This window comes from Phalaenopsis equestris, unplaced genomic scaffold, assembly GCF_001263595.1.
Source record: "Phalaenopsis equestris unplaced genomic scaffold, ASM126359v1 Scaffold000765, whole genome shotgun sequence".
In the NCBI taxonomy this organism is placed as follows: Eukaryota; Viridiplantae; Streptophyta; class Magnoliopsida; order Asparagales; family Orchidaceae; genus Phalaenopsis; species Phalaenopsis equestris.
In genome coordinates this window covers 841,367-868,164 of record NW_018165205.1, presented here as the reverse complement: position 1 = coordinate 868,164, position 26,798 = coordinate 841,367, and the positions used below count along the sequence as shown (strand labels likewise).

At 34.7% G+C, this 26,798-nt stretch overlaps 1 protein-coding gene across 1 annotated transcript; it reads left to right on the top strand.

The window, feature by feature from the left end:
* The first annotated feature begins 13,628 nt into the window (after positions 1–13,628).
* LOC110031082 (myb-related protein Myb4-like) lies at positions 13,629–14,622 on the top strand. The gene is made up of 2 exons (XM_020734122.1): positions 13,629–13,892; positions 14,168–14,622. Exons 1-2 carry the CDS (start codon positions 13,630–13,632, stop codon positions 14,598–14,600), a joined length of 696 nt encoding a protein of 231 aa, XP_020589781.1. The 5' UTR covers position 13,629; the 3' UTR covers positions 14,601–14,622.
* The last annotated feature ends 12,176 nt before the right edge of the window (positions 14,623–26,798 follow it).

The window sequence follows — 26,798 nt, the reverse complement described above, 5'->3', positions numbered from 1 at the left end:
GTTTCCCTTTCAAGCTATTGTTTTTATTTAAATCATGGATTAGTGTTCTGTACATCTCTCACAAAGAGTATAACTGGTTCAGATTATTCAATTTAATGTATGTGAGCTCTCTCCCATACTTTAAAAAGCAAGGACATAAATATTACAATTTCTCTATAGATGACTATCCTTGGTAATGTTGGGTGTTCCCTATGAAATTAAACTCACTTTGATTTAAACAACAAACCAAATGTTAATTCAATCATATAGCCCATCCCTTCACACGATGGGTGATAGTGTGTTATATTCACATCACACTCTTTGCCATTTTATATACAATTGACATCAATCACCAACACGATTGTCCATACAAACTCACAAAAAAAATAAAAAAGAAATGAAAGAACGTAAATGCTTGCATATTATAAAAATTGACTATTCTTTTAGCTTAAAGCCCATCTTTTTAAACTATCTTTATGTTGACATTTTTCTTATAACAATTTATTAGTATCAAGTGACTTCATTCTTCCAAAAATAATATATCTTACCATACCAACTACTCCACAATAAAGCACCAAATTAGGCCCTTCTCATACTTTCAACTACCTCTATCATCCTTGGCTACAATCATACTCAACTAACAAATTCCATCTCAAGTCTATTGCCTATATTACTCAGGTGCACACTGCACTCCGAAGGATACAAATGTCATAATCCAACACAATTGGAAATTTTTTGGGCCATCACATATTATTTGATGAAATGCTTGCCTATTAAGCCCAATACAATTTGCTCCTGCCATCTATGATCATTATCAACACACCTTTTATGCCAATATTCAATACTCTACTCACTTACCTATCCAAACTCGTAGTTTCTTCTGTCAACCTCATTCTTGCCAACCACATTTCTCTAAACAAATACATTATAACTGCCAACTCTCCCAACTACTCTCCTTCTACAATAGCCCCAACCCCTGCATCCCCCCCCCCCCCCCTGCACCCCCCCCCCCCTACTAGAACATCTAATAGAAAATATGAAACTCCAACATTTCCTAACATAATGTTTTTTTATCATTTAGTTGGGTCCTTACAATATCTTACAATTAGTATGTCAGACTTTTCATTCATAGCTAATTATATGTACTTGTGAGCTTCGAAAATTTTGATCGCTTCCTTGGACTCTTTCCATTATTTTATTTTTGTAATTTATTTGTTGAGAGAGCTTTGAGGGGTTAAATTTTTAGAAGGTAGATTGGATTATAGATAATACATTATCTAGAGATTTTACCCTTATTTAGCGATGACTTTTTGATATGGGGTTCGAGGTTTCCCATAGGCGTAAGCCTCGATAGTTAATTGTCCATCCTGATAATGGGTGGATACTTTCAATTAAGGTTAGTTATTGAGAATTGAATATTCAACATACATTAGTAGCATGCATATAATATTTTAAATTTTAAAATCTATCACATAAAACTTAAAACGGGTGGTGCGGGAAATGAAGACAATTCGATCATGATCTCAAGGTTTTGTTGTCTCGGGTTGTCGTGATTCCTGATTGAAAGATTCTTCTTAGCAACCATAAATTACATCGTGCAATAGATCTTTATAGATTTGGAGTGAATATTTAAGGGGATAAATTTAAGTCAACCTTAGCTAATAGAAGGTTTTATGTCAATCATTTGTATCCTTATGATTCACAACTCAAATGGTACAAAGATGTCGGGGAACATTCGAGTTGCGACTGTAACCGTAGTATAATAATGTCATTTGGTTACAACCATATAGTCAGAGGGCTCTGATCATAATCGCTACTTTGTAGTGTCGTTTGGCGACGAAACAATGCAGGCAGAGGGCTCGAATCACGTTCTTTTTGGGATGCAATTGTTTTGATTATGAATATATGAATACATTTGATGTCATATACACTTTTTGTGAGGCGAAGTCAATCTAAATTTTTTTAGGGTTTGCCACCCTCGACAAACTGTTACAGAGGGTGAATGGGCTTTACTTTAAACTTTTAGTGATTGATTTTAAATTGGAATATTTGATTTATTTATTTTAATTCTTTAGGTGATTAGCTTTAATTTGAATGTCTTAATTTGTCCTTTTGATAACTTAATTTGGAATTTGATATGAAAGTTGATTTAAAAGTTGACTCCTCTGGTTCACATTCACAATCAACATGACCATCATCAAGAAATCAAATATTTAAAATATTTTTTATTTTAATGGGCATTTAATTTTTTAGTTTAGACTTTTTAGTTAAGTCATGTCGACTCATGCCCTTGCAATTAGGAGAATCGGATTAGTTGATTTGGACTTATAAAATTTTATTTTAAGATTTAAACATTTTAAAAAAATTGCTAGACTCGTCAACTCTAGTCTATGAGGGGAGGATCCGACGAGTTGGGCGGAACTTATATCTTATATAAAATGCAGCTCGATTAACCTGCACAATATTCTCAAACTTCTGTTTGAGCATTCAATGCATTGGTTGATACACATGTGGGTATTTAATTCATATATTTGAGCTATTTTTGCTAGAGCATTTGATGTCCTAAGACATTTTATATGCTTTTAAAACAATAATTATATCAAACAGCTTGGAAGAGTGCTTCTTTAATTGTTTGCCGAAACCTTGAGGTATTTCCATTCAAATCGAATATTGTCTTAAAATTTGATAAAGTTATAAAACTATTTAAACATCTTGAAAGTTTATGTGAATATTATAACTTTATGTTGCAAACAAGTTTTCATTTTAAACATTTACCGTCTTCTGTTCCATAGCAAGTGTATTGCAAATTAGGTGGCACGATTTTAAAGTTTCAAAAATTGAAAGTTTGAATTAATTTTTAACCATATGAGCCTGAATTTAAAAGCCCAACCTCTAAAGTATTTTTAAGCCAAAAGAGCCTAAATTTCAAAAGCCCAAAACTATAAATAATTTTAAAGTCATAAGAGCTTACATTTTAAAAGCTCGAATTTTCAAAGTATTTTAAAATTTCAAATGATTCACATTTTCTGTTATTTTATAAATTCTAAAATTCTAAAATTTTAACTTATTTGTAAGTTCAAATTACCGGAATTTCGGTAGACCAGACATAAACTCTGTAAGTGGCATCAGAAGAATGTGAGCCTTCCCAACATGCAAAATAAAATATTTAACTCATGATGTTAAAAGGACGCAACTGGTGTTAAACCTACTTGTAAAAAATGTCAAATTGCAAACCAACATTTCTGAATTGTAGTTTATTTTCCCCCCAATAGTACTTAATTATCATGGATGAATGCTCATCTTTCCCACGAATGAGTATTTTTAATATTATAAAATTTTTAAATAAGTTTGAAGGTTTCTCCGAACGGTACTTAATTTCCATGGACAGGTGATTTAAGACAATAAAATAAGTATAACACAATTATTTTTTCCTTTTATACAATACACAACATAAAACATAAAGAATAAATGGGGAATTGGATTTGGGTGGGATTGGTACTCTTGCTTGAATGGAAAGGCCATCAAGGGCTTTGTTCGGAGCTATTTGGCAGCAGAATTGAAATAGGATTTAACCTAAATTCTTCCACCATATGCCTGCATAGTTTTGTGTAGGAGCAGTGTGAAAAGAGAAGAAAGATGAGAGTTTAGAGCTTATGCACCAAGATCCCATTGTTGCCTTACTAATTAGCTTTAATTGGGACTATATCGAGAGCAGGAGAGCAAGAGTCCTGATCCTGATGCAACACTGTATCATGACTTCAAATACAACTCTCCATGCACTCTACATTCTAACCTCACTAAATATAAAAAAAATAAATAAATATAGGGGCAGACCGAATACCTGGTGTATTATGGTTGGGGTGGTGCTGATGTGATTTTGAATGACGTACTCATGATGTAATATTTTTGAAATAGGAGAGGGTTTTCGCGAGGAGAGACACTGTGTAAGGAGTGGCTGGGAGGAGTGTCGCTTGAAACAATGAGAAGGAACAACTGTGTGGTTTGCTTATGCGTGAGGGAAGAAGGCGAAGGAACGACAGAGGCTTACAGGACATGCAAAAGAGATTGGAAGGATTGATCGCGGTAAGGACTTACGGTGCAGGAAAACAAGCGAGAGGAGGTTACTTGATCACGACAGCTAGGGCAACAGGTTCACGGATCGGGTCGGATAAGAGGGGACGGTTCAGTTTAGCAAGTTAGGCTCCTGCGTGCGATTGGGAAGAGGAGGACCCGGGCTCATGATCACCAGGGCTAGGGCACAGCGTGCGCCCATGAATGAAAATCGATTGCGGAGGCTCTCGAGCGGCTTTGCTGTGTGGCATAAAAGATGAAACGGACAGAGGATTTCGGTGCAGGGAGGAAGAAGGATCGACCTTCACCTCTGTTTTGAAAAGCAAAGCAGGGCTTTCATTGGTTTCTGTGGTTGCCTCTGTATCTCTCGAATAGGAGAGGAAGATGAGGACTTCAGTTCGAATCAGAAGGAGATTTCAAACTCCAGAGAGAAGTGCAAGCTTTGTGTTTAATAGTTGGATGTGTAAAAGCTTGTTTGGATATCACTTTCAGAATTTTACTTTGTGGATCTCCGAGATAAGTAACGGATATCGACAAAAATATGAATTTCAAATTGGATGTGTAGACTTATATCATCATCGAGGACTAATCATTGATTGATATTACTTACCATTTAGTGTCACTCATTTGGCAGAGAGAATGAGTTTTATCATTCTTCTTTACGGTTGACTTTTCCTTTCTTCAACCTCAAACTTTGAATGAATCCTGGAATAATTTCTTCTTCCCAATGCTTTAGCAAAATTGTCTTTGGTCCTATTTTTGTGATTTGGCAGACTTGTTGAAAGAATTGGCCTGAGCTGCTTCTATGGACTTGTCAGGTCAGTGACCGTACTTTTGACCCCAGGCTTCGTGACTCGACAGAAATGAAGAAAGAATTGACTTGACTTGTCATGTGATTGAGCATACTTTCAATTTTTGTTTTGTGCTGGGTTGACTTATCGAGTAAATGAGCATACATTCGAGCTTAGCTTTGTTAGCTTTGTGCTGTGGCGAACTTCTTGAAGGAATTGACCTGAATTTTTTCTGTGGACTTGTCATGTGAGTAAGCATACCTTCGGTCTTAGCTTTGTGCTTTGGTGGACTTATTTAAAGATGTATGTCAGTGACTTAGCCTTCGGGCTTATATTGAGTTATTTTCAAGAAATCACCTATCCTATACTCCGTACTTTATGGTACTTATCGATAATTGAATTCCCTTGGTTCAACATAGAGCATTGAATGAAATTATGGGATAATTTTTCCGGTCCTTTGCCTTTTCTTTTATTGGACTTAATGATGAAGAGAATTCTTCGATATGTGTCTGATCTTGACCAGAATTTTATGAAAAAAGTTTGGGTTTTCTTTATTTAAACAATACATAGAACTCCAATTGTTGCTTCTTTTTTTTAAAGATAATCATTCATTTGATCTTTCCTTGACCTTTTGATTAATCAACAAAATATCTTTGATCTAGTTCTCTTCAAGTTGAATATGCTTCAAGCTTGACAGTTTTTGCCATCATACCAGCAAAATATGGGCTTCTTCACTGCGGTTGTTTTTATGGCTTGTTTAGTGAGGAGAGTTGTCAGTGACTCGGTCATATTTGGACTTGTTGAATCCGAACTTCAGAACTTGCTTGAGTCCTAGAATTAGACTATATGAAGCTTTTGCTTTTTCAACTTAATGGGCACAAGCTTATGGACTTGGAAGTTTTTTTTCTTACATCACAAGGTCTCAAAACTTGTAAATTTGAGAATATTTTAGCTTGAATGCATAGTTATTTTCTGAGAGTAGATGATCTCTTTAACCTTGATCCGACAAATTGGTAAGAAAGTCTCCAAGATTTGATTCACTTAAACTCTTCAAGTTGGATTGATTTGTGAATTAGATAACTCCCATCTTCAGACTAATAAAACGGGGCTTCCTAATACTGTCGTTTGTATGGCTTTTTGATTGAGAAGAGCTTGCTCCTTCAGTATAGTGGTTTTTATGACTTGTTGAGTGAACAAAAAAGTTAGTGACTCGACCATATTTTGGCTCCGAACTTTTTAACCCGCTTGAGTCTTAGACTTGAGCTGTGGTAAAACTTGCATCTTTCCAACTTAACTCATTAAACCAATCTAACCTCGAGGACTTTTCAATTGAACCTTCAATATCTTGGTTAACCTAAGAGAAAAATCATTACCTTTTAAATTTTATCACACATGTTTTGCTTGATAGCAAAATTCTTAAGCAAATATTTATGGAATTTGACATTAAAGCACGATGTAAACCCAAAAGTAATGATATCTTGATGTTAGTCATGATGTCAACCTTTTTCATTGAGGTTCTCAGCCATAAATTTATTTTCAATCTCAAATGAGGATCCCATTATATTGTAAAACACATTTGGGGATCTTGGCAACATAATGGCAACCTAAATAAACAAAAAAAATGTGCCAGTATTACGAGAGAATTTTATGATTAGTTGGAAACCCATTCTTGTATTAGAAGAGAGTTTCCAAAACAATCTTCTAAAATCTCCTTTGGCCTATGTTTTTTATAAATGACTTGATGAACTTCTTGTTGGGCTTGCTTAATAACTTGTAAGGGAGAGTGATGAGCAACTAAAATTGGCTCATATTAGCTTACATTTGATGACCACTCTTCCAGGGGGATTGATGATATTCCTGATTTTATTATTCTTGACTTACTGAGGAGTGAAAATGGCCATAATCATATCCTCTTGAGATAAATATAACAACTCCTCCATTAATGGCTTTAAGCGAGGATCATTTATTGATTTTGTCTTACTCATTCAATTAGTTAAGAGAACACTAAGATTTAGATCACTTAACTTATAAGGCTGGATAAGCTTTAGTAAGACAACTATTATTATTAGATAGACAAAACATGGGCTTCTTCACTACGGTTGTTTTTATGTCTTAAGTGAAGAGAGCTCTCAACAACTCAATCATATTTGAGTTTGTTGAGTTTGACCTTCAAGACTTGCTTGTGTCCTAGACTTGAGCTATAATCGAACTTGTGCTTCTCCAACTTAATCTGTTAAAGATCATGAGCTCAAAATTCTCTTGTTTGACTTTCTGAATTATGACAAGTCTGAGAGATGAATCTCTGACTTTGAGATTATTTTGTTTGCAAGTTGCTTGAAGCTAGACTTATTATTATTAAAATTGATTGAGTATAACTTCGACATGACTATGATAAAAAAAAAAAAATCAATTGGGTTTCTCATATCTGACATGATGTCAACGCAAATGATAAAATATAGAATATATTTAGAGATCTCATCATGAAGCTTCATGTCAATCCAAATGATAGAAAAAATATATATTTGGAGATCTCGCCCCAATGTTGGATGTAGATCCAAATATATTAAGTCTCATATGTCTTGATAACAAGAGAAAATATGAAGCTAGCTGAATATATTTGAGGATCTATGCTTATAGTTTGATGTCGAACCAAATAAATATATTCAACCCCTTTATCTTGATAAAAAAGAAAAATCGGATGCCAATTTTGAGCTTGATGCAAAACTTGAGTTGACTTCTTTGGTTTTATGTTTCACACTTCATCAGACTTCTTAAAAAAGAGAGAAGTCCCTTTGGTTGAAGCTTAGTGCTTTCATACATATTGAAGAAAGTTGCCCTTGACTGGCTTGATGTCTCCATTAGGGCTGTAAACGAGCTGAGCTTGAGCGAGCTCAGACTTGGCTCGTGTTCGGCTCGTTCGAAATAGCTCGTGCTCGAAATCAGCTCGTGTTCGGCTCGAAATTGGCTCGTTAAACTAAAATTGAGAAAAATAGATGTAAAGTGTGGGATTCGAACCTGGATCAAATCTATACGAAAAAAGACACTAACCACAATGACACATGAGGTGTTATGATTTAAACTTAGACATAAATATAAATAATATATTATTATATAAATAATATATGTAATATATTGTTATATAAAAAGTTATATAATTTTTTTTTCGAGCCATTTCGAGCCGAACACGAGCGAACAAACTGTTGTTCTTGTTCGGCTCGTTTATATTTCGAGCTTAAAAATTTGTTTGTGTTCGGCTCGTTAGGCTTAATGAACGAGCCGAACACGAGCTGCTTAACGAGCCGAAAACGAGCTGTTCACAAACAACGAGCAAAATTGACAGCCCTAGTCTCCATAAGCAAATGATCATCTCCCTTGACTTTTGTTTCCATTCTTAAATTTGGTGAGAAAATTTGATGAAACTAGAACCTTGTTATGTCTCGAGATTTGTGACAAATGATGAAAATTTGTTAGTCCTATCAAAAACTATATTGAATCTTCCCTTCTTCTCATGAAGTCATACGATGTGGTATTTCATAGTCACGGTGGTAACCTCTTCCTTCTTCTTTTCTTTAGCCATTTGATATGGTATTTCCTTTGCATGCCTAATGCCTTTACTTGGATGATTGAGAGTCAAAAGAAAAAAAAATGAAGTTTTTTTTTTATCTCGAGTTGATGGATTTATAGTTGTATGCTAGGTGTTTGTTGGAATGGTGCAAGGAAATTTAATTCATCATATTTGCTTCAAAGTTAGTGGCGAGGCCTTTGAATCTTTCCTTTGTGTATCTTATGCAAACCCTCATTTTCAAAATCTGAAATTATGGTGGCCTATTCGTGAAAAATCTAAAGCTATTGGGTGTTCTTTTTGCAAAAATCTGGAATCATTGGAATGTTTATTTTCAAAATCTGAAATTATGGTGGCCTATTCGTGAAAAATATAAAGCTATTGGGTGTTCTTTTTGCAAAAATCTGAAATTATTGGGATGTTTATTTTCAAAATCTGAAATTATATGGTGGTTTGTTTTACAAAATTTGAAATCCTCCTAAGCTTATTTTTCAAAAACTTGAGAAATGTGGTGGCTCACTTTATAAACTTTGAAGCCTTATCTTGCTTATAAAAAGAAAATCTGAAGGGTGCTTATATACATTGTTGGCATGCATTGAGGAGCTTTGTATAGAAGGGGGGAGTACTTTCAAAGCTTGAGTAGTCCTCCTAAATTCTATGTGTTACCTTCATGTTAAGGAGCCTTGATATTCATATCTCACATGTAAGCTTTCATAATTACATATACATCACTTGGATGTTTTGAATTTATGCCTAAAGAAGAGAATATATTTCTTTTGGCTTTTGTAAGGCAAAATCATCGTATTCTTTTTTTTTTTTTGTGGAATAACAAGAAAGGTTTGAGCGTCATATTTTTGCAAGCATGTAATTAAGGTGCTCAACGATCTTGTTTAATGGGGCCTCGAAATTTTCATTACTTTATGAATATTTAGAGATATCTACTTGGATGTTTGAGAAAGTTTGAGAAGTGTTATGTCCTTGTTTATGAAAATCTAGAAGAAAATTTCAGTTCAGCAATGCATGAGGATCCGAAATTTTTGTTGCTTTTGCATACGAAATGGGCTCGGTTTTGGCCTTGCTATTGGCTCGGTTTTTGGCCTTGACGTGGCCCTGTTTTGGCAATTGATTAGGCTCGGTTTTATGCCTTGGTGCAGCCCTGTTTTGGCTTGTGATGTGGCTCAACTTTAACTTTGTTAGGCTTAGTCTTAGTCTGATATGCGCCTCGGTTTAACGTTGTATTGGGCTCGGTTTCACTTCTTGTGGCTACTCTCTTTTGAAAGGCCACCCAAATCCATAAAGGTTTAAGGAAAGAAAGCTGAAATTCAGGTGTCATATGTGTAAACATTTCAAAATCCGAAAATCATAAAATATGCTAATATATGTAGAAATTGAGATTGTATGTAAATTTATAAAATTTCATACATGCCAATCAACTTCTTTGCATTCACCCATCCAACCCTTGCGCATTTGCATGTCCAACACCCAAAAGTTCATTTCCAGCATGTGTTCGAACAAGTCTGGTTTGCTCATTTGCAAAATCTGAAAATTAGGTATTAGATATGTGAATACATGAGAGTTGGGTGCTATGTTTGTAAGTGAAACTTTTATTTTTGGTGAAACTGTATAAAAAAAATCTGAAAGTTTAAGAGGTTTTGATTTTGTGGCATAAGATTCCTGCGTATTTTTGTATCCCACATCCAAGCTAAGCTTCCATATTTACGTATACATTGCTTTGACGCTTTTTGAACCTATGCATGAATATGCTTATTTCACTAAGAGGAAAGAAAATAGTTTACATATAGGTCACCTAACTCTCGTGTATTTGCACATCTAATATTGACATTTTTGAAGGATGAGAAATTGGATGGCGTGCATGAATGTTTATGTTGGGAATTGGCTGTGCTCTTTCTTGACCCTATCCGTAAGCCTTTTGGAGGTACATTTGGGCTCATTTTGCCCCTTGATTGCCTTGGCCGCGAGCACTTATATGTTATTTTGGATGATATTACACACTGCGAGAGGCTTGTGGTTGAAATTGGAACTAAATGGTTTTACTGTTTACAAGATTTTAGGAATTTTGAGAATGTCATTTGTGGATCATATTCCTTTGATTTTGATTGGAAAAATTTGAAAGGTCCTTAAAACTTCATTTTGGGAAAACATAAGGTTAATATGAATCGGATTCATGAAGGATTTGAAAAATTGTGAAATTGTTGTTTGGGAAGTCACCGAGTTTTTTTCTCCGGATCTATGACATCCTCTAGTTCTTCCTTCATTGGATTCCACAATAAATGTTCCAAATTTGAGTCATTCCCCTCTCACACCTCTTTGTCCGATCTCGTTAAAAAGTCATATTCTTTGAACTCTTTGAAGATAACATTTCCTGATTTTTATCGAGAGTTTTCTTAGGTGACCTCAGTTATCTAAAATGTAATTAACTATAGGAGTTTGTCTTTATAGGAAGTTTTTATGAACCCAGCTTAATATAAACCCTATTTAATTTTTTTTATTAAATAGGGGAACTTGTCGGCAAATAAAATGGTTTCAAACAGATGTCATATATTTCTTAGTTTATTTGATCGAATCTCATACTCAAGTCTTGTATTTATTCTTCGGGATAGATACAATGTTTGAGGTATAATACTCATTCATTTAAACTATGAAAAATATGAGTTTAGTTTGATTTTATATTTTTCTAAACTTATATATATAAATATAAATAAATATATATATGTGGGTTGCCTCCCACAAAGCACTTGGTTTAACATTGTCAGCATGATTTCAATTTCGGTGACTGATAGCTTCCAACGTGTAACTTCACAACCCAAAATAGTGCCGACAACGACCCATTCACATCTTAATTAAACTTCATTTTACATGTTAATAGCCTTGACTCATATGTTCCTTCACTTAATTGCCTCCTTGTTTGTGGGTGTGGAAGATGGCTAATTAGATAATGAAGAATATCAATCCAATCAAGACGCACATATATATTAATAATAAATAAATAAATAAAAGTAATAAAAAATAAAAAAAAATATATTTTTTTAGTACAAGAAAAAAATTGGTTTTAAGGAAAAAAAAAGGAGAAAAAAGAAAAATTAAATTCCATTCATGGACATGAAATTTCATGGTTCTAAAGAATGCTTCTATTAATTAGATGGTACAAATCCAACGATGCGAGCTTCTTATCAATTACCCTTCTTATTCTGTTGAAACTTTTGAATTCTAATGTGCATTAATTTTATATCCATCCTACTATTATTTTATGCTTTATATATGATGATAATTGTGTCATTATCCCTCCCATTATCTTTGTATATATATTTTAAGCTTAGCTCCTATTTGAGTTTGATTGGTGCTCATTTCATATGATCGTTATCGAATCATTATTAAACAAATTAATAAATAAATTATCTAGTTACTTAATTTTAATTCTAATAATATTTATTGAGAAAATTAAAATTAATTCTATCATATTATTAATTTTATAACTAAATAAGACTTATATATCGAACAAAATAATGAGTAATATTTGAAATATAATATTTCTAAATTCTTACTTACTGTTATATTTCATACGAGAATGAAAGGACTGTCGATGCGGCTTAATAACATGACACATATTACATATAGGTAACGTAGAAGATACATTGTAATGTTGTGTTTTGGAGACTGTTGAGAGGATTTCTTCTTGATGTGGATGTCTCAAACGGTTATGTCGGAGATTGGAGATGGCTGATTTGCGAATAGTTGAGGAGAAGGCGGGAATGGAGTAAAGCACATGGGAAACACTCACATTTTCTGTCCGGACACCTGACGTAACTCTACATGCGGTGCAGGTTATTCCTGAGTTATTTTCAGGTTATTTCTGGGTTATTTTCAATAATCCCGAAATAACCCAAAAATAACATGCGGTCTTTATTTTTGAGTTATTTCGGGACGGGATTATTGAAAATAACCATAACCTGAAAATGAGTCCGCACAGAAAAATTTTTGCATGGGAACGGAACTAAGGTCCTTGAAGAAGAATCTGATTGGTGTGTGGATGAATGATGAAAATCAATGTCGAAATTAATGTGTAGATACCTGTATGAATTTTTATAGATATCAGAGAAGTGTTTTGAATTGTTTATTTATTCATAAAGAGCTGGCATGCATATCTGTATAATACTTCATACTAATCCCTTATTGAAGGAGTGTTTTGAATTTTTGTGCTAAGAGTTTTATAATCAAATGAAATTTATCAACCTTACAATTAAATAAGTTGGTTTTTAAACTTACAAAAAAAAATGAACTATAATTGAATAACTAAAAATAAACATATAAATTTATAAAATAAATGAACTAAGCAAATAACTCTTTTATCTTATTTTATGTAAAACAAATTAAATTTTAATTTAATTAATATAATTAAAATTTAAATCAATTTTTACTCGAGCTTGTTCACACGCTTAAATTAAATTTTAACCAATTTTATTCATAAACATTAAAATATTTTATTTATGAATTTTAAACAAAATTATTTATCGAGCTTCTTAACGCGGGCTTTAAATGATATTACTTGCGAACAAAAATGAATCAATCTATTAAATAGATGTTTATGTTGTTCTCATTAAAAAATCTAACATTTTAAATAAGTATTCAAAATTTGTTCAATTAATTAGTAGAGGTCTTACCAAGTCGGGTCAGAACACGGCCCTAAATAAGAAAACAAATAGGAAAACAAATATATCCTGAAGAAAAGAATTTGTTGGCGTTAAGACTTTTCGTAGCTCATATTTAGGAGAAATTATTGCATATGGACACTGCATGCATCTCTGCATGCGGTGCCGATTCTGACCGTAAATCTAGGTGATCTACGGTCAGAATTATTTTAACTTTTTTTTTTAAAAAAAAATTAGGTGAGACCCACCGAAATACATCGGGACCGTAGATCAGGTGATTTACGATCCGGATCGGACACCTCCATCCGTATGGAATAATTTTTCTATATTTAGCCGGCCAATTTGTTTCCAACCACTAAAAAGTCAAACTGCCTCAATTGTTTTAAGAATTTCAGATATACAGTTTATTCGGGCGCACAGGATATCTTTTAATTTTTGTCGTATTTATCATATACGGATAATCTACTGCTTGGCTGCATCAACATGGGATTTTTTTCCTTCATATTTAGGAAGTGGGGAGAGAGAGAGAAAACGAGTACTGAGATAGAGAGAGAGAGAGATGGTTAGAGCTCCTTGCTGTGATAATATGGGGGTAAGGAGAGGACCATGGACTTGTGAAGAAGATCGGATTTTGATATCTCACATAGAGAAATATGGGCATGAAAACTGGAGAGCAATTCCGAAGAAAGCAGGGCTCTTTAGGTGTGGAAAGAGCTGCAGGCTTCGATGGGCTAATTATTTGAGGCCTGGAATTAAAAGAGGAAACTTCAGCAAGGAGGAAGAAGACACTATCATCTCTCTCCATTCTCTTCTTGGCACTAGGTATTTAATTTATCCTCTTCTTTATGTTTCATTTTTGAATCATTCAATGCCAGTTTTATTTTAATTTGTATGTCATTTCTACATATAAATACACTCAAATCATCATGCATGCATGACCAAATATATATTTCAAATTAAATTTTGTTCATTTATATGCACCCTGCTCAGCAGAGCACTATCATTGGTTTTTTTTTTATTTTTAATTACATATATATATATATACATCCAACATATTGATAATTTAAACAAAAATTTGGATGGATATTTTGGGGTAGATGGTCTGCAATTGCTGCAAAATTGCCTGGAAGAACTGATAATGAGATAAAGAACCTATGGCATGGCCACTTAAAGAAGCGCTTTGATCCGAAAAAGAACGTGAAGCAGCTTTCAAAGCAGAAAAACAGAAGAGATTATAAAGCCAATATGGAATTCAAAGAGGCCAAACATGGAGAACATGTTAACTCTCCTGCTTCTTTCACAAATGCCGATCAAGATTTCACATCAACGGTTATTAATACAGTGGGTGGAGGAAATAAGAGTGAAACTATGTATAAGAATTATCAGCATTTTCGGTTTGATGAGAGTCTATGGTTTGAACCACAGCAATTTATGATGGACTTTTCTGTGAATGAGATTTCCATAACCGAAGCTCTTAATCCCATGAGCTTTTATAATGGAGAAAGTTTGAACTTATGGCTGAATATGTAATCAAAAGCTGCAGATTTGCAAGAATTAGTGGCAGAACATGTAAAGCAGAACATATATATATATATGCATGCGTGTATGTGTGAAAAATTTTATTACCATAAAACAAATACAAACATTACTGATTGATTAGCAGACAGATCAATATTAATTACATAATTTGAATCAAATTAGCTGTACAAGGTTCACAAAATATTTTTTATGTGGTTTCTTACATTCTATATAAAATTTAATATGAACTTAGAACATTTTTATTTTGAGTCATTTTTATCAACCGATCACTTATCAATGATGTTCTTATTATGGCCATCAATATTCTCATGTTCTCATGTTGAGGCAAAACTATATAAGATAGAGTACTCTGATGTATTCTTTTCATTTCAAAAAAAATGATAAGAAAAGTGAATCAGAGAAAGTTCAATGTTCAATTACATAAACCAATGACCAAATTTCTTTTCAAAATAAGGACATAAACCTATAATTGAAGGCCAATCATTTAATATTTCTAATTTAACATTTTGTTTAACTATGCCAAATGGACCAAATCTAAAACCTCAAGTGCCTTCTCGCATATATTGGAGTGAACAAACTGGCGGTTTTAAGTACTTGGATTCTTCTGCACTTGGTCTGTTTGCTGTAAATACTAATTGTGGCAAATAGTAATTAATATAGTATCATAACTTTTATATCCTTTTATATATATATATATTATACTAAGATAAGATTTACCAAATTCAATTTAACTAAAGTAAATCCTACCTTGAATCAAACAGCCATAATTATATTATATAATTAGTAATACATACCTAGCTACATATTAAGAAGATCTCTTTTGACTCGATCTTAAGATGTTAATGAATGCAATTATTAAGCTAGATTTTTATTAAAATTGGGGCTGAATACGTGTGTGTGTGTCTGTCAATATATATATATATATATATATAAATATATATAATATATCTTTGATATTTATTTATTTATTCAGATACAAATAAATTAGTGGTTTTGCCTTTTCAGTTGTAAAATTCATCGAAACTAATTAAATTTGCTTATAAAATATAGAAAATCAAACCGACCAAATTTGATTATGATTATTTTAAGAAAAATTGCAAAATAAAAACTATATTTTTAACAAAATTAATATTGATGAGACGGCTTGAAGAACTCTAATTTGATTATTGCATTGTAAGGTGACATGCAGCTATTGGCTATTGCTGGAGTTTTCAGTGTCATCTTCCTTATTTAATTTATCCCTGAAACCATTTCTTCTCATTACAATCATATCCCATATATTTTATTATCTTTCTCATTAATCCTATCGTCATTCAGTCTTCAAGAAAAACATCACAAATGCCCAATTATTCTGAGCTGGACAAGCTACACTTTTATGTGATGTTACATTTTTTTTTTAAATTTATTTAAATGCCATAATCAGCTTTTTCATCATGAGCCAAGAGCTATATATTTAATAGATTAGGCTGGGAATAAGTTATGCTTATATATTTGTTTATATCCCATTTAGCATCTCTTATATGTACATAACATTCCTGAATTAACATTGCTAATCCTATCGAATCATTAGAGGTGGACAAAATTATGATTGGTTGAGGAGGGAGGGGTTGACGGTGTAGAGATGAAAACTTTTAGTATTTAGATAAGTGATGGAGGGTTTTTCTGAGAAGACACTCCCAATTGGGATATTGGGTGGCTTGGAAGCCTTGAGGTTGGTGCATATAAATAATTTCATCTAGTGAATCGTGGAGGAATGTGTTGGAGACATTGAGTTGTTGAATTTTTCATTTTTGATGGGTTGAGACTGAGAGGAGGATTTGAATGGTAGGCATTTTGGCTACTAGGCTGAAAGTTTCATTGTATTGGGTTCCTTTTTGTTGTTTGAAGCCTTGTGTTACTAATTTTGTCTTGAATTTGGTCGATGTTCCATCTTGAGAATATTTGGCAGAATATTTCCATTTGCAACCAACATTGTTTTCATGTGGAGGTGGATTGACAAGAACTCAAGTTCCTTGACACTATTATGCTTTGAATTCCGCGGACACAGCCTTGTCTCAGTGTAGATGTTTAACTGCTTGAGTGTGGGTGGTGGGGTCAGGTTTATAAGAAGTGGATATGTAAACATTTAGGAATTGTTTTGGTTTGAAGGAGCTAGTTTGGGATTGAGTTATCGTTGGATGCCTAGTTTTTATTTTTGGATTAAATAACTAGGTGGGTTGCGGATGAGATTGGTGATTGTGTTGGCTGACAGGTGGTGTTGGGAAAGATTAATATTAAGGGATGTTGGTTGTTTGGAGGTGGTGAGGTAATGGTTGCTTTCGTAAACTTCTGAGAAGTGCAAGTAAGTAGGTTAGATGGGGTGTAAGTTTTGGAAGTGGGAGGAGATGGTGGTGGAGTATGATAGGTAAAGGTGAGTTCATTGAAGACCGCATGTCTAGATATGATAGTTCGATGGGTTTGGGGATTTTACCAATAGTAACCCTTGTGATGTGGCAGATAGCTGGCGAATTTGTAAGGTGAGAATAGAGGTGCATGTTTATGTGGGACTTTTGGCTTTTTCGAAGGATAGAAGAGATATCGAAAAATGTGATCATGAGTGTATGTGGATGGTGTATGATAGAGTAGTTCGTGGGGAGACTTGAGTTTTGTGGTCTTGGATGGCATTCAGTTGATGAGGTAGGTGGTTGTCAATAGAGATGTTGCCCAAAATTTTTAGGGTAGGTAAGAGGCGAGGAGAAGGGTGCTTGTTTTTTCAATTAAGTGTCGATGCTTCCCTTCAACTACCTCGTTTTGTAGGGGTGCATAAAAGGAACTGAACTGGTGAATGATTACCAAAAGAGTTGAGATAAGTATGCATGGTATGGGATGTATGTTCACCACCACCATTGTATCTTAGGACTTTCATGTTTTTTATTGAACTATCTTTGTACCATTTTGTGGAATGTTATGAATTTATTAGTTGTCTCAGTTTTAGCAAACATAGGAACGACCCATGTGAAACGGGAGTAGTCATTAATAGGGATGTTGTCCATAATCAGGGAGAACTATTCCCTGATTTTGCAGGTGCATTTGGTGATGAAGATTATAGAGATGTTGTTGATTTTGAGAAGGTACAACCACTTCTAGTAAAACACCTTATGTATGCTTCTCGTGAATTTAAAGTTTAATGAAAATCTAGTGAAAATGACAGAAAATATGCTCATGTATATAAATAGAAAGATTTACATGCTTATCACTTAATTCCTATCTCTTTACATGCCTAACACCTAAAGTTTAATTTTGACATACATGTCTAGCACCTAAACATCGTCGTAGAAGATCACTCGGGATGGAAAGAGAGGCCAGTTTAAAATAGGGATTCCTTGTCACAAAGTTGTAGATGTATTTGCACCTTGAATTGCATTAATTTCATTGAAGTCCCGAAACCCAAGCATCCATAGTATTTCATCTTTAGTTATATGGAGGGAGATGGACATTTTTTGTGTTTTCCCCCATCATTTTGGGCAAAACAAACCCTACAAATCAGTGTCTTATAGAATCCTTTGTGCAAAGATGGGATATCTTGCTTTTGAAGGATGCTCATTCATATACATTACTAGCTAATCCACCCATTCGGGCTAAAATCTGGCATCAACTACAGTTTTTGCTTCCTAAAAAAGGCAATTAGCCCAATAACGACTGTCGTTGTTTAAAAAAAAAGCTCTGAAATGCTAATCTCGACTGCTTTCAAAATATCCATAAACTTAAGCACATGCAAAGATCATAGTTGGTCTGCAATGTTGCCTCGTAAATGACCACATATGTTGGAGGATGAGAATAAGCTCGATCAGCTGGGACTAGTTACTTCACCACCATATTGTTCGAAAAATAAAATTTCTCTTAAAATAATATCACGTCATCCTTCGTCAGGTTCAATATCTCTTCTTTTGGATTCTTGCACTTTCTCTAATTTTCAGTAGGGCGGGGCTCCCCAAATGTTAGCATCTCGAAGCGCAAAAAATCTCCTCCAAGAGTGAGCAATAACAGTACAAAAGGTTGCCCGAAACTAAGAGAACATAGTTATTCGTAAGTTGTGAGACTCCATTTAATAGGTCAAGAGAGCTCCGTCAATTGCATAAAAACTGACGAGAAAACTCCAATTGTTTCTCCACTTTTTGGTATTTTTATACACTCAAAACGGTAAAAAAAAATGCTAAAAATGTCAAAATTTAGGTCTACCCCATCCTTCGTCCACCATATGATTCAGTGTTATCAGCGCCTGACCCATGACAATTATAGCATGGGGATCGAGATCAACTTGATCTCACACTACAGTAGCCGACCATGCTCCACCTTTCAATCCTGCCCGTCAGCAAGCATAAATCATGACCATTGGATCCGATCATGTGCAACACAGGCTGCAGATATGTGACATGTTGCTCCCTCCCTCAGTCCGGATTCAAATCTCACCATATGTCCTCGGCCATCTGATCTCTTTTGTGACCTACACGCCATGGCTTGAACAACAGGTGAGGCGTCTAGATAAGGTCCCACATAGCACTGACGTGGATTGCCAACGGCATGGACCTACCATTGGTGTGACGTTCCGCTGGCAGACCCGCAGGGGTCAAGGCGACTTGCTAACTTGTATGACTTGGTGACCAAATGCGCACACAAAATCAGTGATCCTCTTCACCTGCCAACACGTCGCAGACACACTGGCCAGGTGACCAGCTGGACCCACGACACTACCCGACACGTCGATCTGATGACCAGCCATGCTACCTGCCACGACTCTCTATCTACCGCCACCACCGTCGGTTGCCACTGCCTCCGCTAGTCGCTGCATGCCACATGACACAAGAAACTTTAAATTTTCTTAATTTTAAGAAATTTTCATTATTTTGATAATTTTCAAGTGATTAATAAAAATCTCTATTAAAATTGGGGTACAACTGATACACTATCAACAAATTTTGTTATTTGGTATAACTTTCAAAGCCTTTTCCTAACAAGAAATATTCAAAATCATACTAAAAATTATCAAGAACTTTGATTTTAATAAACTTACAATCAAATTAACCAGCTCAACAAGACATCCCAACTACGCCAAAATTGACCCAATTCAAGCCAAATACAAGCTTAGATCAAACTGATAACTTTTGAAAGCTTTGGGTAGCTAGTTGGAATGTCAAATAGATTTCAAATCTGATAAGTGTATAGCTAAATCAAAATGAGTCCAAGAATCCCAAGATTACTAAAGTATGACGTCATTAAGGCACTTAAATGTTTACAAAATTCTATTTGATCGTGGGAACCTTTCTGTTCCATTTGTTAGAGTGGTCTACACTTCTTGTTAATTTGTTGGGGACTAACTCCTAGACTTAAAAATTTGAGCCATATCCTCTTCATGAAAGAGTGGCTTGGCTTTCAAGTGGAAGAAGAGTTAAAACTAAAGCTTGTTCGCAAAGGAGCTGAATTTAAGTGTCGTTCTAAACCGAAGAACCAGCAAACACTTCTCACTACAGCAGTCACCGATCACTGTCAATCACCGCTCATCAACCGCCACTCTTCAGCCACCATCAACTACTGTCGACCGTCCCTTGCTAGCTACAATGAAGCTCCCCTCGCGGAGTCGCGACGTGCACTACAACGTAATGAATAACATTACATATTAAAGGCCAATGTCGTTGAGTCACGAGGCACCCTACGAAGCATTGCTTCATCTTAAACACCGCGCGACGTCACAACTCGAAGATGGTGTAATGAAGTCTTGACCACTACTCCCAACTGTGATTGCTTCAGACTTGTGAACAACGAATTTTTTTTTACATACAACCATTGTACTTCGAGGAACTGTGCAACTCCTTCTCGCCTATGGAACAAGGGCCTGAGCGTGTACTTATCAACTTATAGCGAATCACTCTCAATAGGCTAGACTCTATGATTTATTTTCCCTTTTTCGGATTTTTCGCGTAAAATTTTTTATTCTTTGTATTACTTCAATTACATGTGTTTGTGATTAACTTTCATACAATGCTAAAATACTATGTAATCACTCTAACCCTACAAACCTTCTGGCACACATCAAAATAACTTTTAGTTAGTAATTTCTCTTAAAATAGTATATAATATAAAATATAAGCAGTCATCGAGATTAATATTTAACAACATGTAACAAGTTACTTCTTGGATAACAAATAAATTTATTCGTGAATATAAATAAATACATTAGGCAATGTTCAAATTAGACTCTTTTAATCTTGAGAATTTATAGCGAATACATTCAATTTATATAAATTTGATGAAGTATTAATTAATCAGAGTTTATGTCAGAGGTTGGACTGTCAAAAAACTTCGTTGTTTGCAGACAGCTCGTGTTCAGCTCGTTCGCTAAGTAAACGAGCCGAACACGAACAATTTTTTTAAGCTCTAACTATACACACAAGAATATTTAAATCAAACGCTATATCTTTTTTTTCAATAAATTTTAAGGAGTAGAACACAAACAAAAATATTTAAATCGAGCAGAACACGAACACACTGTTCATGAGCTAATTTCAAACACGAGCCGATTTCAAAACCGAACAATTTTGAACAAGTTGAACGAGAGCGAAGTCTGTGATCACCAAAGCTCACCAAAGCTCAGCTTCTTTGCGGCCCTAGTCAGAAGGCACGGACTCATTTGCAGCCGTACGAGGAAGGTCGAAAGTTAGGTGGCGTCTGTTAATCTAATTTTTTATTCTCTTAATTAAAGTGTTAATACTGTTAAATATATGATCACTTCAGTAACTTGATAAACATTATTACTATTTGCAAATAAAATTATTTGCTGTAATTTACTGATAAAAATACCCTGCATTAAAGTGTTCTATCAGAGCACGGCAACAGAAGTTCGTCATTTTGTTATTCTGAGGAAGATGCGAGGGATTGTAGAGATTTAATAACAGATGTCGCAACAGCCAATGAGGGTGAATAAGTCTGAGTTGAGCTCGAGTCATTCCAGGCCTAATTCTATAAGTTCTAACGGCTCATAAGTCGATTTTTATACAACAAGAGAGTAAATCATATTAATTCAAATCAATGTTATAATAAAATGATAAATTGATTGGGCAATTAAGAAATAAATTATGAGAAAATCACTTGGTCTAAATTTAAAAATATAAATTTTTTAATATTTGTAATAATTAAAAGATAAATTTTGATTTTTAATAAAATGTGTGTAAATTTAATATTAATTATTATTAAAATGAACCGGCTCCCCAAATAATGAGTGGAGTTAGGGTTGGTTTGAACTTGGCCCGTTAAATCATCAAGATCAGTTCATGAGCCGCTTATCGAGCGGAGTTGGAATTGGCTCATAAAGTCACTTGACTCAGTTACACCCCTGGCAGCCATAGATCGCATCTCCCTTGCCAAACTATGATTCATGTATGGCTTTAATTAATTATTTATTTAGTTCGTATGGAAAAGTAAAGTGAGAGGCCAAAAGCATGAGGTTTCTAATCTCTCGGGGCGGAATCTAACAGCTGATGGCGGCGAAGACATGAAACCCTGCTGTCATTTAGTTGCGTTAGATTGGCAGAATCTTACACCTAAAATTACGGCGAATATACCTAGTGAGTAATGGCTTAATTTTTACCTAGAAACAAGCAGCTGATGATGGTGTCAACTATTCTTTTAGAAGAAACTGAGGCTAGATTTTTTTGCGCCCATACGGATTTTAGCAAATGGAACGTCAGTTTTATGATTTACTAATGTATTATTATTATTATTACTGTTAAAAACCTTATTTGCTTTTTACAAAATATTAGTATTATTATTTACTGGACAACTTTCAAAATATAATATATATTATCACCCAGGGTGGCAAGTTAGTCGGCAGCTCTGTTTTAAGCCCCCGCACACATCTTTAGGGATTGGTATTTCAAAATACCACCCTTTAATATATATATATATAATATATATATATACCTCATAAAATAATTTGCTATTGTTTCCAAATCAAAAGAAAAAAAATCATGTTTATCAAGTTCTATAAATAAATAGAGAAATTGATGGTAAGAAAAATAGGCTTGATAAGGTTAGCATTAAAGGCATGCCTTCTTTTTAGTAGAATGAACATAAATTAAGAATTTTACAATGATATTGTGGGAATAAAAAAAATGTTACGTAAAATTATATTTTGGAATTTTTATTCAATTTTAAAAAGTGCCATCTTTTTGTCTTGTGGTGGAATTAGCATATCTTTAGGGGTTGGGAGGGCCGTCGAAGGTATCTTTTGCCGCCCGTTTATGATAATATTTAATATATATTTCAAAAGGGCCACTTAAATGCATTCAACTCAACAATTCTTAGGTATTTAGATATCTAGCATCTAAATTCTAACATTTACATATATAACACTCAAATCAATAATATCACGTTAAAAAATATCACAATTATTTATGTATATCTGAAACACATTAACACGAATCTAGAGGACATCTAATAAGAAACAAGATGAATAAGTACGGCTAAGGAGAGCCCGCCAGTAGATGATCAAAGGATCCACTTTGTTGTGAAAAAACGACGACGGCAATAAAGCGAATAACAGATCTAGAAAATTACACCAGAAAAGACGACACAAGATTTACGTGGTTTGGCAAATTGCCTATGTTCACGGAGCTGCAGAGGATTTTATTAGCTTTGAGAATTACACCGTCGACCACGTCGACTTACATGAAAGAATTCACTCTCTCTCTCTCTCTCTCTCTCTCTCTCCCTTCTCTCTCTCTCTAAACCGAGAGGCACACCAAGAACAAGAAAGACAACTTTAAAGAAGAGCTTCCTTGTGATTCCTTTATTTCAGTTTCACTTTATTTCAGTTTCACGATTTCAGTTTCACGACAAAATATAATCCAAGGAGAGAAAGCTGTGTGGAGAGTCATGGTCTTCCCTGTAATCTTGAGCCCCTTTTAAAGTTTCTCTGTATCCAGCTTATTTTTGTAACCCTTAATTTCGTGATTCCATAAAGAAAACATTGAATCATGCTTTAATGACCCATATAAAGCCCATTAGGGCAAGCTATCAAATTCATTGCCTTTTTCTCTATAGCAACAGTTGGGGCGGGAGATTAATCCGGTAAAGCTTAATTAATTAATTAATTAAGCTTTCCTTAATTCGTCCTATCAATAGAAGGCAACTGCTTTAAATAAAAAAATAGGGAAGCATCAAGCTATAGTAGGGAACAAAAATGCATTAAGAGCAGATAAATTAGAATCAATTTATCAAATGATTTCTATAAATATGAATCTGCCTAAATAGGAAGTGGACCGGGTCTCCACCTTTCTCAACAATTCTCCTACTTTGAGACTGGGACACTAACTGCACCATCCACTGGTTGCGCTGCTCTTTTCCTCAAACGTGATATCTTCCACATTTGCAACTCAAAACCTATGTCTTCAAGTTAGAAGACCAACTGAAGTCGAGCACAACTTTAGTTTCTCAAGTGTGACGCCCTTGGTCAACATATCAGCAGGATTCTTGCTTCCACAAATTTTCTCAAGTAGTAATTGTCCGTCATCTAACAATGATTGAATAAAGTGAATAAAGTGATAGATACCTGATCTGATGTGCTTGGTCCTGGATTGAAATGCTGGATTTCTAGCTAGGAATATAGCGCTCTGGCTATCATTGTAGAGAGTGCCTTTCTGAACCTCCTTACCCAATTCCGCCAAGAAGCTCTGCAGTCATGTCATCTCCTTAGCAGCCTCTGACACTGCAACATACTCAGCCTCTGTAGTGGACAAAGAAACTGTCTTCTGTAGATTAGATCCCCATGACACTGCAGTACAACCAAGAGTATAAACATAACCTGTAGTACTCTTCCTACTGTCAATGTCTCTAGCTAAATCTGCATCAACATAACCCTGTACCTCTAGGCTTTTTCCTGAGAAACACAAATAGGTTTCTGAAGAGCATTTTAGGTATCTCAAAATCCACTTCACAGCTTCCCAATATTCCTTCCCTGGATTACTCATGTATCTGCTCACAACTCCCACTGCATGGGCAATATCCGGTCTGGTACAGACCATAGCATACATAAGTGAACTAATAGCTGAAGCGTAAGGAACCTTACTCATGTAGTCATGTTCCTCCTCTGTCTTGGGTGATCGATTTTTGCTGAGTCTGAAGTGACTGCCTAAAGGTGTGCCAACTGGCTTGACCTTGTTCATATTAAACCTGCTAAGCACCTTTTTCACATATTCAGCCTGTGAAAGTCTCAAGGTGTCTTTGACTCGATCTCTAACAATCCTTATGCCAAGGATTTGTTTTTCCGCTCCCAAATCCTTCATTGCAAAGTGCTCTGACATTTGCTTCTTCAGATTATTTATCTCATAAATGTTGGCCCCTGCAATAAGCATATCATTCACATACAACAACAACATGATGTATGGCTTTACTTAATTATTTATTTAGTTCGTATGGAAAAGTAAAGTGAGGCCAAAAGCATGAGGTTTCTAATCTCTCGGGGCGGAATCTAACAGCTGATGGCGGCGAAGACATGAAACCCTGCTGTCATTTAGTTGTGTTAGATTGGCAGAATCTTACACCTAAAATTACGGCGAATATACCTAGTGAGTAATGGCTTAATTTTTACCTAGAAACAAGCAGCTGATGATGGTGTCAACTATTCTTTTAGAAGAAACTGAGGCTAGATTTTTTTGCGCCCATACGTATTTTGGCAAATGGAACGTCAGTTTTATGATTTACCAATTTATTATTATTATTACTGTAAAAAACCTTATTTTCTCTTTACAAAATATTAGTATTATTATTTACTGGACAACCTTCAAAATATAATACATATTATACACCCAGGGTGGCAAGTTAGTCAGCAGCTTTGTTGTAAGCCCCCTCTGCCCTGGGTTCAGAACGAGCACACATCTTTTGGGGATCGGTATTTCAAAATACCACCCTTATATATATATATCTATTTATATATATATACCTCATAAAATAATTTGCTTTTGTTTTCAAATCAAAAGAAAAAAAAAAATCATTTTTATCCTGTTCTATAAATAAATAGAGAAATTGATGGTAAGAAAAGTAGGCTTGATAAAGTTAGCATTAAAAGCATGGCTTATTTTTAGTAGAATGAACATAAATTAAGGATATTACAATGATATGGTGGGAATAAAAATAATGTTACGTAAAATTATATCATAGGATTTTTATTCAATTTTAAAAAGAGGCAAGCGGCATCTCTTTGTCTTGTGGTGGAATCAGCACATCGTTAGAGGCGGGAGGGCTATCGAAGGTATCTTTTGTCGCCCGTTCTTGATAATATTTAATATATATTTAAAAAGGCCCACTTACGTCCGTTCAACACAACAATTCTTAGGTATTTAGATATCTAACATCTAAATTCTAATATTTATGTATATAACACTCAAATCTCTAATGTCACATTAAAAAATATCACAATTATTTATGTATATCTGAAACATATTAACACGAATCTCGAGGAGATCCAACAAGAAAGAAGATGAATAAGTACGGCTAAGGAGAGCCCACTAGTAGATGATCAAAGGATCCACTTGACTGGGAACACCCCTCCTAAATCGGGGCTTGAAACCAACTAAATGTAGGTCAATTGAGCCAAGTACTAAGGCTAACCAAGCCGAGCGGAGACATTGACCTGCCTCTCGGCACTACCCAACTGAAAGGAAGAGTTTAGCATCGTTAAGCATCTCAATAGCACCCTGGAGATTCCTCATCAAGGGCTAAAAACTACCTATAAGTTTGTATTCAACAAAGCATTTTGAAGGGCTCCCTCGGTAATTCACAGTCTGCCAAATAACATAGTCTAATGTTGTCGACAAGAGTTCTTCATCAAGGGATTAGTAGTCTGCAGCCAGACTTCAACAGCCAACCGACAAAGTAGCTGACTTAGGGTCTGTTTGGCGCAGCTGTGGATTATTTATAATCTGCTGATAAGCAGATTATTCTGATAATCTGATAATCTGCAGATTATCAGAATAATCTGGCTTGCTGTTTGGGGCAGCTTATTCAGACCAACTTATTGGTGGTTAAATGACATTCATGCCCCTGTTTGAATCAAAACTGTTTGGGGCAGCTTATTCAGAATAGCTTATTGTTGGAAAAGAAACATATAGTGCAGAAACATACGATAATCACAGATTTTTTCTAAAAGATACCATACAG